Raw genomic sequence first — 17,040 nt, 5'->3', positions numbered from 1 at the left:
ATTCAAAATTTAATTGTGATTTTCACTGTCACATTATAGAGTATGCACTTGAGAATGTAAAAGTAAGAGTATGTGTATCATTTTTATCATCCAAATTGATCAGGCGGATGCAGTTTTTTTTGCTCCCATTTTAACATATGTGCTTGCTAAAATAATATTTGACTAAGCGGATGAGAATGCTCTTAATTGACTAATGAACTTTAAAAAAAAAAAAAAAAAATTAGATCAGATCTGTGGGTGGCCACCCATAGATCTAAGGTCCACACATTTATTATTATTATTATTTTAAAAATTTGAGTTTTTTGAAAAATAAGAAATTATGTAGGTTTTTTAATAATTTTGGGTCAATTTTAATTGTGGTATACGTGTTATCACAAAACTAAGGAATTAGAATAATTATTTCATTACACTCTTCTTCATTTTTATAATGAAATATCTATTTCGCGAACCAAACAAGATCTTATAGTCAATCGGTGAGGGAAACTTGGGAGTAAGATATTTTTTTTGTGTGTATAAAAATAGAGATACAAAAATCAGATAAACATGATGCCACTTCAACATTGTTTTGTGGAAAAGAAAAGAATCGAAAAACATGAATAAAAATAGTGAAGATAAAAAAGTGATAGAGAGACTAGAGAATGATAAGGAAAAATACATATGATTATTTAGCCTAGTTGAAACATAACTCATTAACCTAAACAAACTCAATTAAGGGTGTGTTTGAGATTACGATTTCGTAGGCATAAAATACGATTTTAAATCAAATTGCAGAAAATGAACTATTTAGAAATTGCGTTTTTAAAAAACTGCGATTTGAAAACGTTGAAAATTATTTTTTCAAATCGCAGGTAATGAGGTGTTTTTTTGAAAACACATAATTTTAGAGGCTAACCTGAGATTTTACCAAACGCTTAACTGTGTTTTTAAAAACCACTTTTTTAAATTGCACATTTGTAAATTGCATTTTTTGAAATCGTAAATCCAAACGGACCTTAAATTGACTCGAGTTCAAATTATCTTATTTAACAGCATTATAACAATCTAATTAACAGAGCATAAATACTCCAGCAGCAATAAATGATTTTTAGTGAATATAGCAAAGTTTTAGAGAAAATGAAAAAAAACAAACAAAAAAAAAATTATTTCTGCGTTTCTTTTGTAAATTGACTGCCATGCCCCTTCTACTCTGTCGTGCCTGTCTCTGATTGGATGTTCCACTTGAACATCCTGGGGCATCTCACAGTCAAACTTCAGCCCCCTTAATACCCAAGTTCCCTTTGATTGGGTCGTGTCTCGCACGAGTTGGAGAGGCGCTTGGGATTTAGAGGCCCAAAAAAATGTAAAAGGTGTGTAAATTTTGAGCACATTTGTTTATTTCGGCTCGATGAAAGACGGTGCAGGGCGTCTACAATGCTCACTCACCTACCTTCGTCTTTGACCCAGGGGCTCCTGGGCCCCACCTTGGCCTATGCCCTTTCTTTCTCTATCGTCTGACTCGGGGTTGTCATTAGTTTGGTAACCATTTCGAAAAGAGAGCTGCTACCGTTACAAAGGGAAGCTTACCAATAAATTTATAAACTGACGTGAAGTTTTATATAAAGCTCAATGTCAATTTAATGCCAAAAAAGTCAAAAAAAAAAAAAATTAAATGCATAAGATAAAAATACCCTTCTTTTTCCTATTGAATCAAGACACCGTTGAAAATCCAACACACCGGCCAACCATGACCCCGACTAGCCCAGTGGAAGCCTGACCAGTAGATCCGGCTGGCGAGGACGAAGTAAGGGAACGGCGGCGACAGGGGTGAGTTTTCGGCCTGATCTAGGTTCTGGAATGGACGGTCGGCCGGATCTGGGTTCGAGAAGGCCGGATCTCTGGCTGCCGGCCAGATCTGGCGAGCGTGGGTATCCCGGCAAGAGATCCGATTGGATCTCATATCTGGTCGAGGGTGGGTTTGGCCGTATCTCAGATCCGGCTGGATTTCTCAAACTCACGCTGGCCAAGCGTGGGTTTCCGGTCAGAGATCCGGCCGGCCAGTGAGAGGGGAGAGAGAGAGTGTGCTGGAGAGAGGGAGAACGGCCGGCTAGAGGGGAGAGTGCCAGAGAGATTTTTTGACTGGTGAAGGGAAGGGTATTTTCGTCTTTGTAGAAAATGCCATGTCAGTTTGTAAACCTTTCTTTGTAAAAGTGTAAATACTTCTAACATTTTTCTTTCGAAAATACTTTTCATTATTTTTAAAATTATATTCAAAATTATTAGCAAATAATTCAATACACAAGTACATTTGTCACCCTCTCTCTCTCTCTTTTTTTTTTTTTTTTTTTAATTTAAAAAAGTCAAAACATTAACAAATACGACGGTTAAATTCGCCGTAAAAATGACATGTAATAGTGTAGCTCATATACTTGCTAAATTGGGGCTGTTAAGAACCGGATCTACCAAGTCTAGGTCGGGTCCTATCCCTCTAATTATTTCGCACATTGTATTTGAAGAAAATGAGTTCTCCTAATTGATTAATGACATTTATGACGGTTTTCACAAAAAACCCAAAAAAAAAAAAAAAAAAATTCCTCACAAAAATTAAAAAATATTCAAAAACGCATTTCACTTTCACGTCACATCAACACTTTCTCACCAAAAAGCACAAAAATCACGCGTTAAAAAAGGGTTATCAAACGCAATATTTAATACTTTGTAAACCTAATCAAAAATCATTTTTCTCTTTTATATATAACATCAAAATACTTGGTCAAAACCATTATCAAGCATGCCTCCTTTAAATTCAAAGAATAATGTTGGTGGCACATCATCGACCTGTGTTTGCCCGTTTGGTTTGCCACTAGAGAAAGAGAGAAGAATATAAAACTGTGGAGTTTTCTTCTGTTCCATTGTTTGGTTAATAAATGAGAAGAGAGAAGAGTAGGGAGATGGAATAAAATGATTCATAAATTTTCTATTTGACCCACCAGAATTTTCCCCAAATTAGATTTGAAGAGAAAGTTACCAAGATTTTTTTTCTTCTTTAAATTTCCCCCCACTTTTTCTACATAAACAATAAAGCAAAGAAGAAGAAATAATAGGAGTATATCTTCTTCACTTGGTTGCCTGGAAGACCTTTGAACATGAAGCAAATATCAGACCAATATCAGACCTTACCACTTTTAAAGGTTTGGACAATGTGGGAGGATTCATACAATAAGATTCCACCTTTCTTTCTTTTCCTCTTGGTAACCTAATGAAGCATAGCTGATATTGCAGGTTCCCTTCCTAAACTAAAATGTGAGTGCTCTATGTTTAGGTAATCATGAATAGGTTTTCAACCATATACTAAACTGCCATTATGCTAGCCATCATATTCAATGGCTATTATCTTTGTCCACATTACACTATCATGATATCATCACCGGCCAACACTAATCAATAGACCTGGATAAGTTACTGTTTCAAATCTCAAATCTGCAATTGTATCTGTTACCACAAAAAGATCTCTAATGTCCGCACACAACATTCTTTGATCATCTCAAACTTAAGGTAGAACTGGTGCAAGTCTTGGCCTCTGAAGTTAATCCATTCAGCAGGAAATGGCTCTGCATTTTATTATGCAATAAATTGATAGTCAATTAGTTATTTGTTACATTTCAGAGTCACTTCGAGAATTAAATGTTTCAAGAAGAAATAGCTCATGTGGCACAAAATTGCAAGCAAGAACCTTTTCCAATTTTATATCTTTTAAATAGGATACAGGACTTACTATAAAATTTTGGATGAGACAGAGTTCAGTAACTCCTTCTCTCAGCAATGAAAATCTCTTCTTTAAGAGTGTCATAAAGAGTCTCGACAAGATTTAACAGGAACCCATCTGAGCCATGTTTTGCCAACAGGGAAATTGCCACAGGAAGATTATCACACAAACCCAGTGGTATGCTTACCTGCAGATATAAACAAAGTCTTAACATAAACAAGCAAGGAAAAAGCAAGATTCTCGTGCCTCAAAACAAACAAACAAATACACACACAGAACCTGGCAGAATCCAGATACTCCAGCAATCGATAGCAAGCTAAAAGCTCGGGCACGGAAAGTTTCCAATGAAGTTGCTTCTGTTTGTAATTTTGGTGGAGGCCCTGGAACTGTAGGAATTGCTAAGACACCAAAATCCTGAATGATCATCATTCCCAGGTGTTACTTAGGCTAGTGGAAAAGGTGAATTCATAAATGAAAGATGGCATCACTATTTTTGCTGCTATAAGTTGCTCAATTTTGAAATGCAAAGATGGAGTCATTACCGGTAATGCCACTCTCACTAACCTCACCACTCTTGAAAAATTTAGGGGAAAACAACCATTAATAATGTTTTCGTAGCAAAACAATATAGGAAAAGAAACATTCTGCTTTTACTTTCGGATGGCATCTCCAGGAAATAGGCTAAGTATACTAGCTTGATTTTCGTCAATAGCATAGAATCACAATTTATTTATTTCTAGGTTTTGTTTATCAAATAAATGAATATTTGAACCTCCTAGATATGGAATAACTAGAATCACATTACGATACTCCTAGTTCTGAAATCTGAATGAAAGCAAATTGGAGTCAGATGTGTGTAAATGTATAGAAAGGACAAAACTTAATTGTGGCATTACATTTTTAATGCATAGATTGCATCTTTGACTTTTTAGCATCTCTGTTGCCTTGATTAAAGGGATGTCTCCGTTTATGAGAGATAATGGTGTGTTGTATTAAGAGGCACATGCATATAATCTCATAAAACACATCCATTATCACATATTAAGCTCTTAACTTATTTAAAGGAAAAATGTACACTAGTTCTTTTAATTATGGATTATGGAATCTCCTTAAAGCAGAATCTTAGGTTTCTGATACATTCAGAGGTAGAGATAGAGAGTACCCCAAGAAGAGCAATAAGAGCAGCGCGTAATTCAGTCTTCACAGAGTGACAGATATCCATGCTGTCATCTGTTGTCATAAGGGCTTCCCGCACCCGTTCTGCTATCCCAGGACCCAGATCAGGTTTGACAGTACTGACCCATTCACCATGGTTAATCTTGAATTCATACCTATGATTTTAAAGGTTAATAAGTTCAGGAACCAATTTTTATATAAGAAAAGTATCTTCATCTGGCAAGAGCCAGACCAATATTACAGTTATCATTCAAGTCGATTGAATCAATTGAGAGAGTGCAATCTGAACCTTTGAAGCAACCGCATGGCACTTGAAAGAGCTGCTAAAGATGGTATATTATAATCTTGATCTGCATTCCCTTTACTCATAAATGGTTTCAAACTTGGAACTTTGTCCTTGACATAGTCCCCAAGGACTGCATGCTTTACAAGATGACCTGCATTATTAGTGAAAACATGAAGTGACATATCACTCATGAGAAACATATTGATCTAATTACATACCATGGAGTTATTGTAAATTTATATGGTGTATGAATTCACCCACATACAAAACTAGACACATCACAGATTCATACAAATAATGCATTTACCGCCAAATAACTTCTCCACTGATTTAACAAGAGGTTGAGTAATTCGATCGGTTGGAATGGTTGAAAGCTGGAAACAATCTTCTGCAATAATTATCCGAGTGGGACTGACAGGACCAACATCAGGTAAATGCAATAGTGCTCGTCCAACTCTGTTCAAAATCACAGGGTCCCTAGCAAACCATCCTGGAAGAGAAGTTTTTTTCAAAAGATTGAGATGCCAAAAGAAAAAATAAATAAATAAATTCTACAACATTAGGAGGACCGACATACAGAAGACATTACTATACCACACTACTAAACAAAATAGCAGCAATTGGCCGGTCTATTATACATAGAAAAATTGATGAGGAGTTTGTCATTTGAGACTTTGAGTACAACAGAAAGCTTCTAGACAAAATGCTTCTGAATGCTTAAACTCTATTACTCAAACGTACCATAGGTTATTATGAACACACATAGACACACAAACAGACACACAAAGACACATACCATAAAGCAGACACAGATAACTGGCACATGGATAATTCACAAGAAATAGAAGAAAATTTTGGGCATGAGATGTTAGGATGAGGAAAACTGGAATAATACAGGTTTTTTGCTGCATTATTGTCCAAACCAGTGCGTCAATCTCAACAATGTATAATCACCATTCGGCCATACTTTTCAGGTGCAGAGTTGAGTTTTTCCTAGCTAAATTTCAATGTAAGATAAACATCTGAAATCAAGCCATAAAATAGTTGGTTTCTTACCCACGGTATCAAAACTTTGGGCCATAGGAATAACTCCAGCAGTAGAAATGGCATTATGTGAAGGCCGAAATCCAAGAATTCCACAATATGATGCGGGTACTCTTACACTTCCTCCAGTGTCAGTTCCTATGATAGCAAGAAGTTTTTGGTTCAATCTATTAAGGACGAGCAAAGAAACATAAAAATTGTTCATGAAAGAAAATTACCTAAGGCAAAATCTACAAGCTTTGCGCCTACTGCAACAGCAGATCCACTGGAAGATCCTCCAGGTACCCGATCAGGCACACACGGATTTCTAGGTGTGCCATAATGTATGTTTTCTCCATTAATACTGCCAAAAGTGGTCAATCAATTATATGCCGAGTAACAATGATGTGACCATTCAAGGACCTACTTTAGCAAGATGAATAACTGAGAGTCCTCAACTATTTAGGAAGCAATGGGGAACGGCACAGAAATATATCAGTTCAGCATCATGCTCCAAATCATTTTAAAGCGCAAAAACAATTCTTTAGACTAGAATACTTCATACATAGAGATACAATCATAACCATGATTGAATCATTACCGTTTCCCAAAATTCTGATAATTTTCTAAAATACAAACTCATTTCTAATTACTGCTTTACCCAGAAAAAAGAAAAAAAAAAAAAAAGAACAAAAATTGGAAGGATATTCAAGTTATTGTTTTCTCAATACTAACCTGTATGCCATTTCATCCATGACAGTTTTACCAACACATGTGGCACCTTGACTTAAGACAGCCGAAACGGACGGGGCTGTTGATGTGGCAGCCGGATGAGTCCTCAACCAGTCAGGATTTCCAAATCCAGTCACGTGTCCATCCACATCAAATCTGTTTCCAAATTGAAACTTAAAGAGAAAGCTAATAGACACACATACACATACATGCAAAATCTGCAAAACAACAGATAAAAAAAATCCAATCCTTGATATAAATACACAAGCTTGCACATACTGCAAAAGAATATAGATAATCACAAAAAAAAAAAAAAAAAAAAAAAAAAAAAAAAAAAAAAAAAAAACTGAAATTGATGCATAAGCTTGGAAGCGCACTTAAATAGTACAGATAAGCCCCAGTACCTGAAACTAATATATGAATTTGCACAGACACAAACACACACAAGTAGACACACAGATTTAAACTTCAAGAGCATGGACTATACCCAATAGCTAAATTGATCAATGAGTTCAAAGGAACATGAAAACAAGATAAATTTTCATGTACACAACTTGAGAATTGACGTGTTAAAAAAAAAAAAATCTCTCCTTATTCCAAAAGCTTTAATTGATATAATAACCCTCCCCTCACTTGCGTGCTTAGACATCTCTCAACAAGTAAGACCAGAAAATGGAATATTTATCTGAAATGGGAAATAAATTATGGAGTCAGGGAACCAGGACCACTACTCTGATCAGCTTAACGTCATATATGATTTTGCACACACACACACTTGAAAAGAGAATAAGCAAAACCTATAATTGAACTCATGCTTCAGTACAAAATCAGATAAAAACAAGAACGATTCCTTGAAATTTCATGTACCCACCATCGGGTATTAAAAAAAGAGTGACAGTATAATATAAGGAAAGCCAACGAAATGGAACTGAAGTTAGGACTCACATGTCTTTGACGGCAAAGGTGAGGGGATTCAAGGGAAGCTTATGTGCTGAAGAGCTTGGTTGGAGCAGGAACTTCTCCATGAAAGCTCCATAATCTGAGTCTCTTGCCATGTCCGTTACTGAGCTCTCTGACTGAAGCTATCTCTATGTTCTAACTTCTAAACAGAGAAGTGGTGACTTGTAAAAAGGCGAAGACGCTATAGTAACATTACTACAGGGACGTACCATCTGGCATCTAGATAGGATAAGGGGCCCTCACGTGTGTGTATATATTTGAAAGGAACAAAAAAAGTTGGGACCCCAAAGTCCTAAAAAAATTTAAAAATTTCTCTTGTTTATTGTTTAAAATTAACTTTTTTATCCTTCAATTTTTTTTTTTTAATCACCCCAAACCTAATTTTTTAGTCCCCCCCCCAAACTAAATTGGGATTTAACTCGTGATATTTAGGAAAAATTTGGAGAATATAGCACACAGGTCTCAGTTTCTTTCATTTGATTATAAACTCAATGGTGCAATCATGAACATGAAGGCGGCTTAATGTACTGACATAGAATTGCAAACAAGACCAGGATGTTATGTCGCTTCAGCCATCCATTGAGTCAGTCAGACATGAATAAACTTGCAGGAGGCACCGGAAAATGGGTAAACTTCAGGCTTTTATATCTTGCTAGGGCTCTTTACTAGTCCACAAATTTGGGAACAAAACACAGTTGTTAAGAAAACTGGTACAGAAATATATTTATGAATGAGATACAAAGTTTTTATGTACTTCATCTAATTTGGTCCATCAGAGTCCTCATCAAAGATATACAAGTATGGAATTACAGTCGTCCGTTCATTAAGTGCTTCTTTAGAAGCCTCACTGCTGACTCCAGAAGAACTCCAGCCTAACCGCTGCATGTAAACTGCATCATAGGCTTCAATGTTCAAGCCTGAAGCAAGAAATAGTTCCAACTCATTTACAAATCTGTCTGTTCTTGCTCCCAGAAAAGGCCTTGCAGCATTGGAGACTAAAGCCTTGATGACCTCTTCTTGTTTTGTTTCAGGCACTTTTACATGATGTTTTTGGTCATTCCTGAAAAATGCGGTGCTCGGGGTGTAAATTCAGGTAGAGTGAAAATCATTGGAATGTCATTACCATCCAATATAATGATTCTTTTAGGTTAAATCCTTTCTGGTAAAAGAGAACAAGGAATAAATAGTGAGCATTAAGTGATTGCTTTACATGATCAACTCATTTTTCAAACAATTTAAGATGCAAATGGCAATAAATATTACCTTGTCAAGGACGAATCAATTACACCAAGTATGTGGTGCACAATAATACCAACATCTTCTTCCTACACCAAGTGTGTGGACATGTCAAAAAAAGAAGAAAAAAAAAAAGAGAAAAAGGTAACAGTTTGTCAACAAGAGACAATGATATGTAGTTTCATTATAAAACAGGTAATTAGATATCGTTACAACTTCGTAAGATGTAGTTGCATTATAGAAATTTCTGGCTGAAGATTCAATGAAAACACATTCACATGACTCATTAACCATCAGTTCAAACAAGGACCTTTGGTATATAGTGACAAATTTGAATTCATAATGGCTGAAATCAGCCAATGAATTCAAATTGGCAAAATAAAACAAATAAGCAAAAAAATCAGAAATTTCACCAACATTTGCAACCGCTTGAAAACAATACAAGGAAAAGAACTCTGTTTAAGCCATAAAATGTAAGGGTTGTCGGATTTGTCAAGTGTCAAAGGGTCAACTACTAATGGTGCTTTGTACATGTCACTTCCAATTCCAAATTAACCATGGACTAACGTGAGAATGGACTTTGTACTGGGGTTATCGAGGACACAAAGAGGTAATGACTATCTTTGTTGTGGTTGATCGGTTTTCTAAGATGACTCACTTTATTGCTTGCAAGAAGACTTCTGATGCTGTCAATATGGCTCAATTGTATTTCCGGGAAGTTTATCGACTTCATTCATCTAATGACGATGCAAATTCGATGGCAAATTGTCTCCAACCCGAGGAGGAATTGATGCAGGGTAGGTGTAGTGAGTCACAAAAACCAAACAACACACAATTCACAACTCTTCCAAAAACCAAAAATTAAATCCAGGAATTGAGATAAGATAGAAGAAAACTCAACATTTGAATATTTTTTAACGAAAACTGAGAAAAAACAAACATAAACTGCGGCCAAGGCTGTCCTTATTAGGTTTATATAGAAAACACAGTCGTAAACCTACTAAAACACGTAATTAAAACATTTAGTTGCGATCTCGTTTGGACAAGACTAGTAACTCGTTCAGATGAGAATCGCAATGAAATTGCTACGAATATTCTCAGTTGGACGAGCTCCACCAGCCTTCCAACCGAACGTTTCAGGCTTACTACTCGTTCGGACGAGGAGTGACCATGGCACCGACTGAATACCTCGATTCCTCATTTGGTCTCAGTTCTAGACACATCGTTCTGCTTACCGAATGCCACTTTGACCAAGACTCCCTGGAGTCACATCAGAAACTCACCCAGAAGACTCGTTCGGACACCTCTGTCTTATCCCATTTTCATCATAAAATTAAATGCAACTTGATCTACATCAGTTTGTGTTACGGTTTTTCTTTTTCTATCCTTCTCTCATTCAGGTTCCCATCACATTTACTATGTACATATAGGAAAAATTAAACTGGTTAATACATGTACCTGCATCAGAGCTTGAATTTCCCTTCTCAACCAACTTTGGAGCCAGTGGTTGGGCTGAAGATACTTATGAGACTTCCAATACCGTGATACATTGAATATGTCATTTACGATACCTGATTGAACAGACAGCTAACTGAAAAACATATATACAGGTAACTGTGGTGCTGTCAGAAAATAAAGTAAAAAAACAGATAGCCAACCAAATAAGACCTGGTTCAGTGTAGTAGCACTGTAATCTATACTTGTGTGCTCTTGTCAAGATAAAACTGCAGCACCATTACATAAAGTAACATAAATAAAGACTTCTCATAACATAGTGGAAGGGGAAACTCAAAAGAAAAGAAATTGCCAGGAAGATACCTATATCCAAAATCCTGATTAATGTAATGCTGTTGAAAAGAACTTCCATCATATCCATGTACTATAGATAAATTTTCAGTCTGCAAATTAGACAAAATGTCTAGTCAGTTATGATAACAGTCTTTCCCCACGCTCTGAACCACCCTTTGAATGTTTTCAGCCAGACGAGCACGTCTATAACTTTTTGTAACATTTGATTGAATATTTCTTTCCTTGAATGAAAAGATTTTAATCATAGTTAATCCCAGGATGCTATGTCCAAAAAAAAAAAGGACTGGGATACAGTGGATAAAAGACTATACTGAACCTTGCAGAGAGGACATTTTACAGAAGAAGGTGGGCGAGAGTGCTTGCCAGCAACCACTTTCGTCCATTGTACAATGCAACTGTAACAAAACTTATCTGAAAACACAAGAATGGGAATACTACGCTTAATAAATAACTACATATGATTTACTGTAGCAATGCCATGCTTACAAGAAAAAGAAGAAGAAGAAGAAGAACTGCAGCATGTTCACTCCCCTCTCAATTGGAGAGTAGATCTATATCAAGCATTATAACTTCTTGAGCAATAGGCAACATAATAAATAAAACATATATATAAATGGCTAGAAAGATATTCAGAGTACCTTTTAACTTCTAATATTAATTTATGCTAAAGGGGGATTAATTGTTTTAGATAGGTAATCAACAAATATCATAAAAAGCGTAAGGCACAAAGCAAAACAAAAATAACCCAGCCAAGGACACCCGCAAAAACCCAAAAGCAAGGAACTACAAAGAGACCCTCAAATCCCAACAGAACTACAACAAGACACCCACAAACTGGCACCCGCACAAGAGCCTTGGGCTTCATCATAACACTTAAAGAACCCTCTTGCCTTTACCCCGGATAAAGGGGGATTAATTGTAAACAGTCACAATACCACAATGAAGTTCGTATCTACCTTGACCTAAGTTCCCAAATGCTTATAAAACTATAATGCGCCAAATTGAGCCGAGTATTGGTTTTTTGAACTCGGCTCAAAAAATATATATGTAAGCTCGAACTAGGCTCAAGCTTGTATCAAGCTTTAGAAACATGTTCGAATTTGGCTCAATAGAAATCAACCAAGTTTGAAGTCGACTTATATAAATTACTACATATATACATGTTAGTATATATACACTAGCACATTTTAATTTTGTATATGCATACGTTAATATTGTAGTATTATGTTATTGAATACATACTAGCCTACATATATGTATGTATATGAATATGTACATATGTTATTATGTTAGCGTATGCATATTTTAGTTATACACACACACACACACATGTTAGTATGTATGTATATATAATATGTTATATATGTTAATATATTCATACCAACATGTGTGTGTGTGTGTACAAGCTTAATGAGTCAAGTCAAGTGTATACAAGCATTGTTCACGAGCTTAAACCAAGTTGAACCGAATTTATCTGAGTTTGGCTCGTTTTATACATGAGCAATAATTATTGATTGAGCCCGACTTGTTATTAAACGGATTGAGTTCAGGCAAAGCTTATACGAGCCAACCTTGAGATGTTCATGAACAACTCAGTTCATTTACAATCCTATGCTTATGTTTCTTTAGTCAAGTGAGATTTTCTCCAACACCACCACCACCACAGAATGCACACAGTCGAATCTTCCCAATTATCCTTATTATAATTAGTAAGTAGGTAGAAAGCTTTCATTTTATTGGAATCCTAACAATAACTTTTGCTTAGAAACAATAATTGGCGAACAGTTAAAATTATGCCAAGAATAATATTATCCAGTCTACCCTAGGTTCCCAAGCGTTTATTTTCTGCTTTTAATTATTTAAATAAAATTAGTTTATACATTATTTAAATTTTTATATAAGTTTAATTATCTGCTTAAGTTTCATTTTTCCCAGTATGAAAGAATTGCATGAAATAATCTGCAGAGTTTGATTCACGAAACTGTGAAAGTCATTGTGTATAAGAAACAACAGTCAGATAATACACTCATTCCCAAAAGCTATGTAGTAGAATAGAATGCGATTTCATGATCTTTATAGATTGTAAGTTTTATGATTTTCATAGTTTTAAAGGTTTCTAATTGGAAAGAAACCAAACACAGCCAACTGGTCATTGAATTGTCTAATGGTAATGTATTTCCGAAGTTGAACAACCCAACTCATGAAGTTGAACAAAAAAAAACAGTCTTTTAACTTATTACACTGATGATAGAGGAAATTTATGCTCCATTTTTTTTTTGAACAAAGTTTATGCTACATTTGGTTGCCGGGGAAACGCAAAGAGTAAGAACAAATTTAAAATAAAATAAAATAAAAACGAATCTTAAATAAATGTTAAATTTTCATCACTTGGAAACTAAAATCAACAACCCCAATATATTTTCTTCCCCTTCACTTTTCTCGGCAATCAAACACAGAGAGAGAGAGAGAGAGAGAGACGTACGGAAACATTTGTCAAGATAGGAATCTTGAACGATGGGTCCGAGGCAGATGGGGCAAGGGTTCGAGTCCCCTGCAGAGCTAGAGGTGCTGTTGTTGGATTCCTCGTTCATGGCGCTTCTTAGTCTAAAGGCTACGAACTCTCAGGAAACCCATATGTTCATATCACATTTATAGCCTTTGCCCAATAATCTTTGACCCCCAAAAGATAAAGATTATTGCCCGGTACCCTGTTCAATTCCAATTCCAATTCCAATTATTTATTTATTTATTAATTTTTTAAGTTGATTCCTATATATATATATATATATATATATATATATATAAAAGTAGATTCCAATTATTTTGTTACACACAAGTTCGGATTACATAGTAATTTTTCTTCTTCTGTTGGGTTTGAGTCGTGTTTAAGCCATGAGTATAATCTAATTAACCAGGCGGACGACATTCGAGGAAATAGAAGAGGGTGCTCAATTAGATTAAAACTAGATGTATTGAGATTGAAATACGTGTTCTTTATTTCTTATTATGAGATACGTGTCCCAACTGTTCGGTTTCAATTTTTTTTTTTTATATTTTATTTTTAAATAGAAGAACTGCATCAAATTTCACAAGAAAATAATATGTTCATTTGTGGCTCATGCGAAAGTATGCCTATGCGCACGTGCAAAGTATGCCTATGCGCGTGCATTAGATAATACCACAAAGCATGAGTCTATTCAAACGCCAATTTAAATTTAGTGAAAGACAATTCGTTATAAAGCAATAAAAGTTTTTCTAACTTTCAATATGCATAAAAGTGAAATATACGAACGGAGGGAAAGTTGATTTTTTTTTTTTTTAAGAAAAAGAAAATAGAAAAAAGTAGAGAAAAAATTACTTGATTGAAATAATCTAACAACAAGTATAAACTTCAGACAAAGAGAAAAAGAGAAATGAAAAGGAGAGACAAGATACAAAAGAAAAGAAAGCGCTAAAAACAATTACATTAGAAACACATGGAAAGTAATGTTTAATTTCAATAAATTTATCTATATATATCAACTTGTTCTGCTTGACATGAGTTCTTTGCTTTACCTGTATCAATCTGCATATTGAACAATGCAAGAAATCGTTTCATTACTTGAAAATATCACATAATCAGCGAAAGTAGTGGGTGTAAAAGCAGAGGTTAAGCGAAGTTTGTTTTCTGAGAGACTCTTATGCTTTTATACATCAGCAGTGCATGTATATCTAATGTATGTAAATATGGCCAAAAGTACAGCAAACTTAATTAAGAGGGTCATGCCCCTACCCTCCTCTGTTTTGGTGTTTATACTGTTTTCTGCAGCTCATTTCTTGGTATATGCCCTAGGTCTAAAGGACCGGGACATTTATGACCCCTTTGGGATCATAAACACACCCATTTCTTATTTGTTGTTTACAAATTCGGCATTGTTTCTTTGGTTTGGATTTGTTCTTGAGGAGCTCAATCCTGTTGAATTTTTTTTGTTGCTTGTAACCCTTTTCTCATTTAATGAAAGAAGAAATAAGAAATGAGAACCATCTCATCAGCCCTCATGCTTGTAATTGTATGCACTCACTCACTTATGAAAATCTATCATATGTCTCTGTTGTTTCTTCCACTGACCTCTCAAATCCTTAAGCTGTGCAAATCCAACCTTGGTACATACAAAACTGAGAATTCCAACTTCTCAACACCTCTGCAACTTGACCATCGCAATCCAATCTCCTGGTTATAGTTGAGGTTCCTTTTCCTTACAATTTGTCTGAAAGGCTCAATCGAATAAACAAACTCTTTCCTGGCTTCTTCCAAGTCATAACAAGGCTGCTTCTTCATTGCTGCAGCATTAGGACAAAAGGGTTTTCCCTTTCTCTGCTTCTCATCAGAAAAGGGTTCAAACCAGAAGGACTCTTTCTTTGCCAACTTTACAGGGTAGGTTTCATCAGTGTCGACATCATAAACCAATATTTCGACAGCTTTCCATGCATCCAAAACTACATGGCTATCCTTGTTCATGTTACCTAAAATGTGTTCTTCAAACTCCTTCGAAGGCGAAATCTTGAGGCTATCCCAACGCATATGATCTGTTGTAAGTTTGATTCTAAATGGCCATGAGTTGTTAGTTTCTGCAGGCAAAGTGCTACAGACTTCCTTACACTTTGTAGTTTCTGCCATTTTCTTCATCAGGGAAATGAAGTGTTCATGCCTTTTAAAGAGTCTTTTTATTCTTTTTAAGTTGTATCATTAAGTACATTTCCTCATCTTAATCTTATCCAACTATCAGATTTTGCTGTTACCCACATTACTGATATCAGGACAAGTTGCTGTTATGTTGAATCCAACTCATTCCAGCTGCTCCACATATGATGGCTTCACACATCACAATAGTATCCTAATTAATGAAGCAACATCTGTAGTGCATGACAATAGAATTAAATGCAAATATATAATGATTTGTAGTAATTAAAATTAAGTGGGCCTTCTCTCACTTCATAATTATTTAATTTATTTTTAAGAGAAGTTTGTTAAATCACCACTTATCTTGATAGGAAATGGTTCACTTAATTACTTAAATTAATACAAGACTCAAACTTTCAAACCGAATAAGTGAGGCCTAAAAACATAGAATATTTAATTGAAATTAGAAGTGAATGACATATACAATATTCGAATTTAGTACATTTACTCTGATATCAAATTAAGTTATTACTTATTCCAAAAGTTTAAGTTAATAGAAAATTGTACATTTAATTATTTAAATTAATATTTTAACAAAGTATAAGCACATATAAATTGACCCTTATTTTCTTGGAGAAATTGAGAAGAAAATAAGTTGACTCCGTTTCTTAAAATTTTTGTTGTCTTTTACTTTATCTTCTCAAAACAAAAATATTAACACAAAAATGCTTTTATATCCAAATTCCGCACACCCGGACTAAGTCGATAATCACCTGCAAAATAGAAAAGGGTTGTCAGGAGACCGGAGGCACTCCGACGCCCAAGTCAATTTTTTCTATGCTTGAGGGTAGAAAATATGGAGAGAGCTCCCGTAGAGGGAGAAGTGTGTCTTTTGCATGAAAAATGCTAAAAAAAAAACACCCAAAATTACACACCCATTTCGGGTGTTTTTCTAAAACTCCCCTTTTTGCATACATGAGTGTGGTAAAGGATGAGGCCTTATATTAGGCTTCTCACGGGCTCCTATTGGGCTTCTTTGGGGTTTCTTGGGCCCTAGTAGAAGTGATCATTTAACTTGGTCGGGTCCTGAGCCCTAAGGCTTGTATTTAATTAGGCTTGCGCCTTACATTAGGTTTCTCATTGGCTCTGAGCCTTTTTGAGCTCTTGTGACAATTTGCCTTGTGTTAGGCTTTTTTGGGTCCCTCTTGAGCCTAGACTTATTTCTATAACCTTTAAGCACAGTTTCACCTTTATCTCACACAAAAACAATTTAAACAAAAAAAAAAAACAAAAAATACCCTCCAAACCACATTATCAAACATATATAGCCACCATGTCCCCCAGTAGAGGAGACATTTCTGTGTCTTTTGTAGGAGAAGTTTTTGTGCAAAAAGTCCTCTGTTTTTGACTATGGAG

The 17,040-nt window shown here is 35.3% G+C and overlaps 2 protein-coding genes across 2 annotated transcripts; both read right to left on the bottom strand.

Moving 5' to 3' along the window:
- Positions 1-3,293: 3,293 nt before the first annotated feature.
- Positions 3,294-8,060, bottom strand: LOC133883029 (amidase 1). Its single transcript, XM_062322207.1, has 9 exons — positions 7,905-8,060; positions 6,963-7,115; positions 6,467-6,591; positions 6,261-6,386; positions 5,512-5,694; positions 5,208-5,355; positions 4,905-5,073; positions 4,022-4,156; positions 3,294-3,929 (listed from the first exon to the last, which is right to left on the bottom strand). The coding sequence occupies exons 1-9, from the start codon at positions 8,012-8,014 to the stop codon at positions 3,777-3,779; spliced, it is 1,302 nt and encodes a 433-aa protein (XP_062178191.1). The 5' UTR covers positions 8,015-8,060; the 3' UTR covers positions 3,294-3,776.
- A 483-nt stretch (positions 8,061-8,543) lies between these two features.
- Positions 8,544-13,570, bottom strand: LOC133852094 (uncharacterized). The gene is made up of 7 exons (XM_062288767.1): positions 13,447-13,570; positions 11,281-11,375; positions 10,974-11,053; positions 10,824-10,879; positions 10,614-10,726; positions 9,183-9,244; positions 8,544-8,979 (listed from the first exon to the last, which is right to left on the bottom strand). Exons 1-7 carry the CDS (start codon positions 13,553-13,555, stop codon positions 8,679-8,681), a joined length of 816 nt encoding a protein of 271 aa, XP_062144751.1. The 5' UTR covers positions 13,556-13,570; the 3' UTR covers positions 8,544-8,678.
- Positions 13,571-17,040: the final 3,470 nt, after the last annotated feature.

Source organism: Alnus glutinosa, chromosome 12, assembly GCF_958979055.1.
Source record: "Alnus glutinosa chromosome 12, dhAlnGlut1.1, whole genome shotgun sequence".
Taxonomy (NCBI): Eukaryota; Viridiplantae; Streptophyta; class Magnoliopsida; order Fagales; family Betulaceae; genus Alnus; species Alnus glutinosa.
This window is presented reverse-complemented; position numbering and strand designations above follow the sequence as displayed.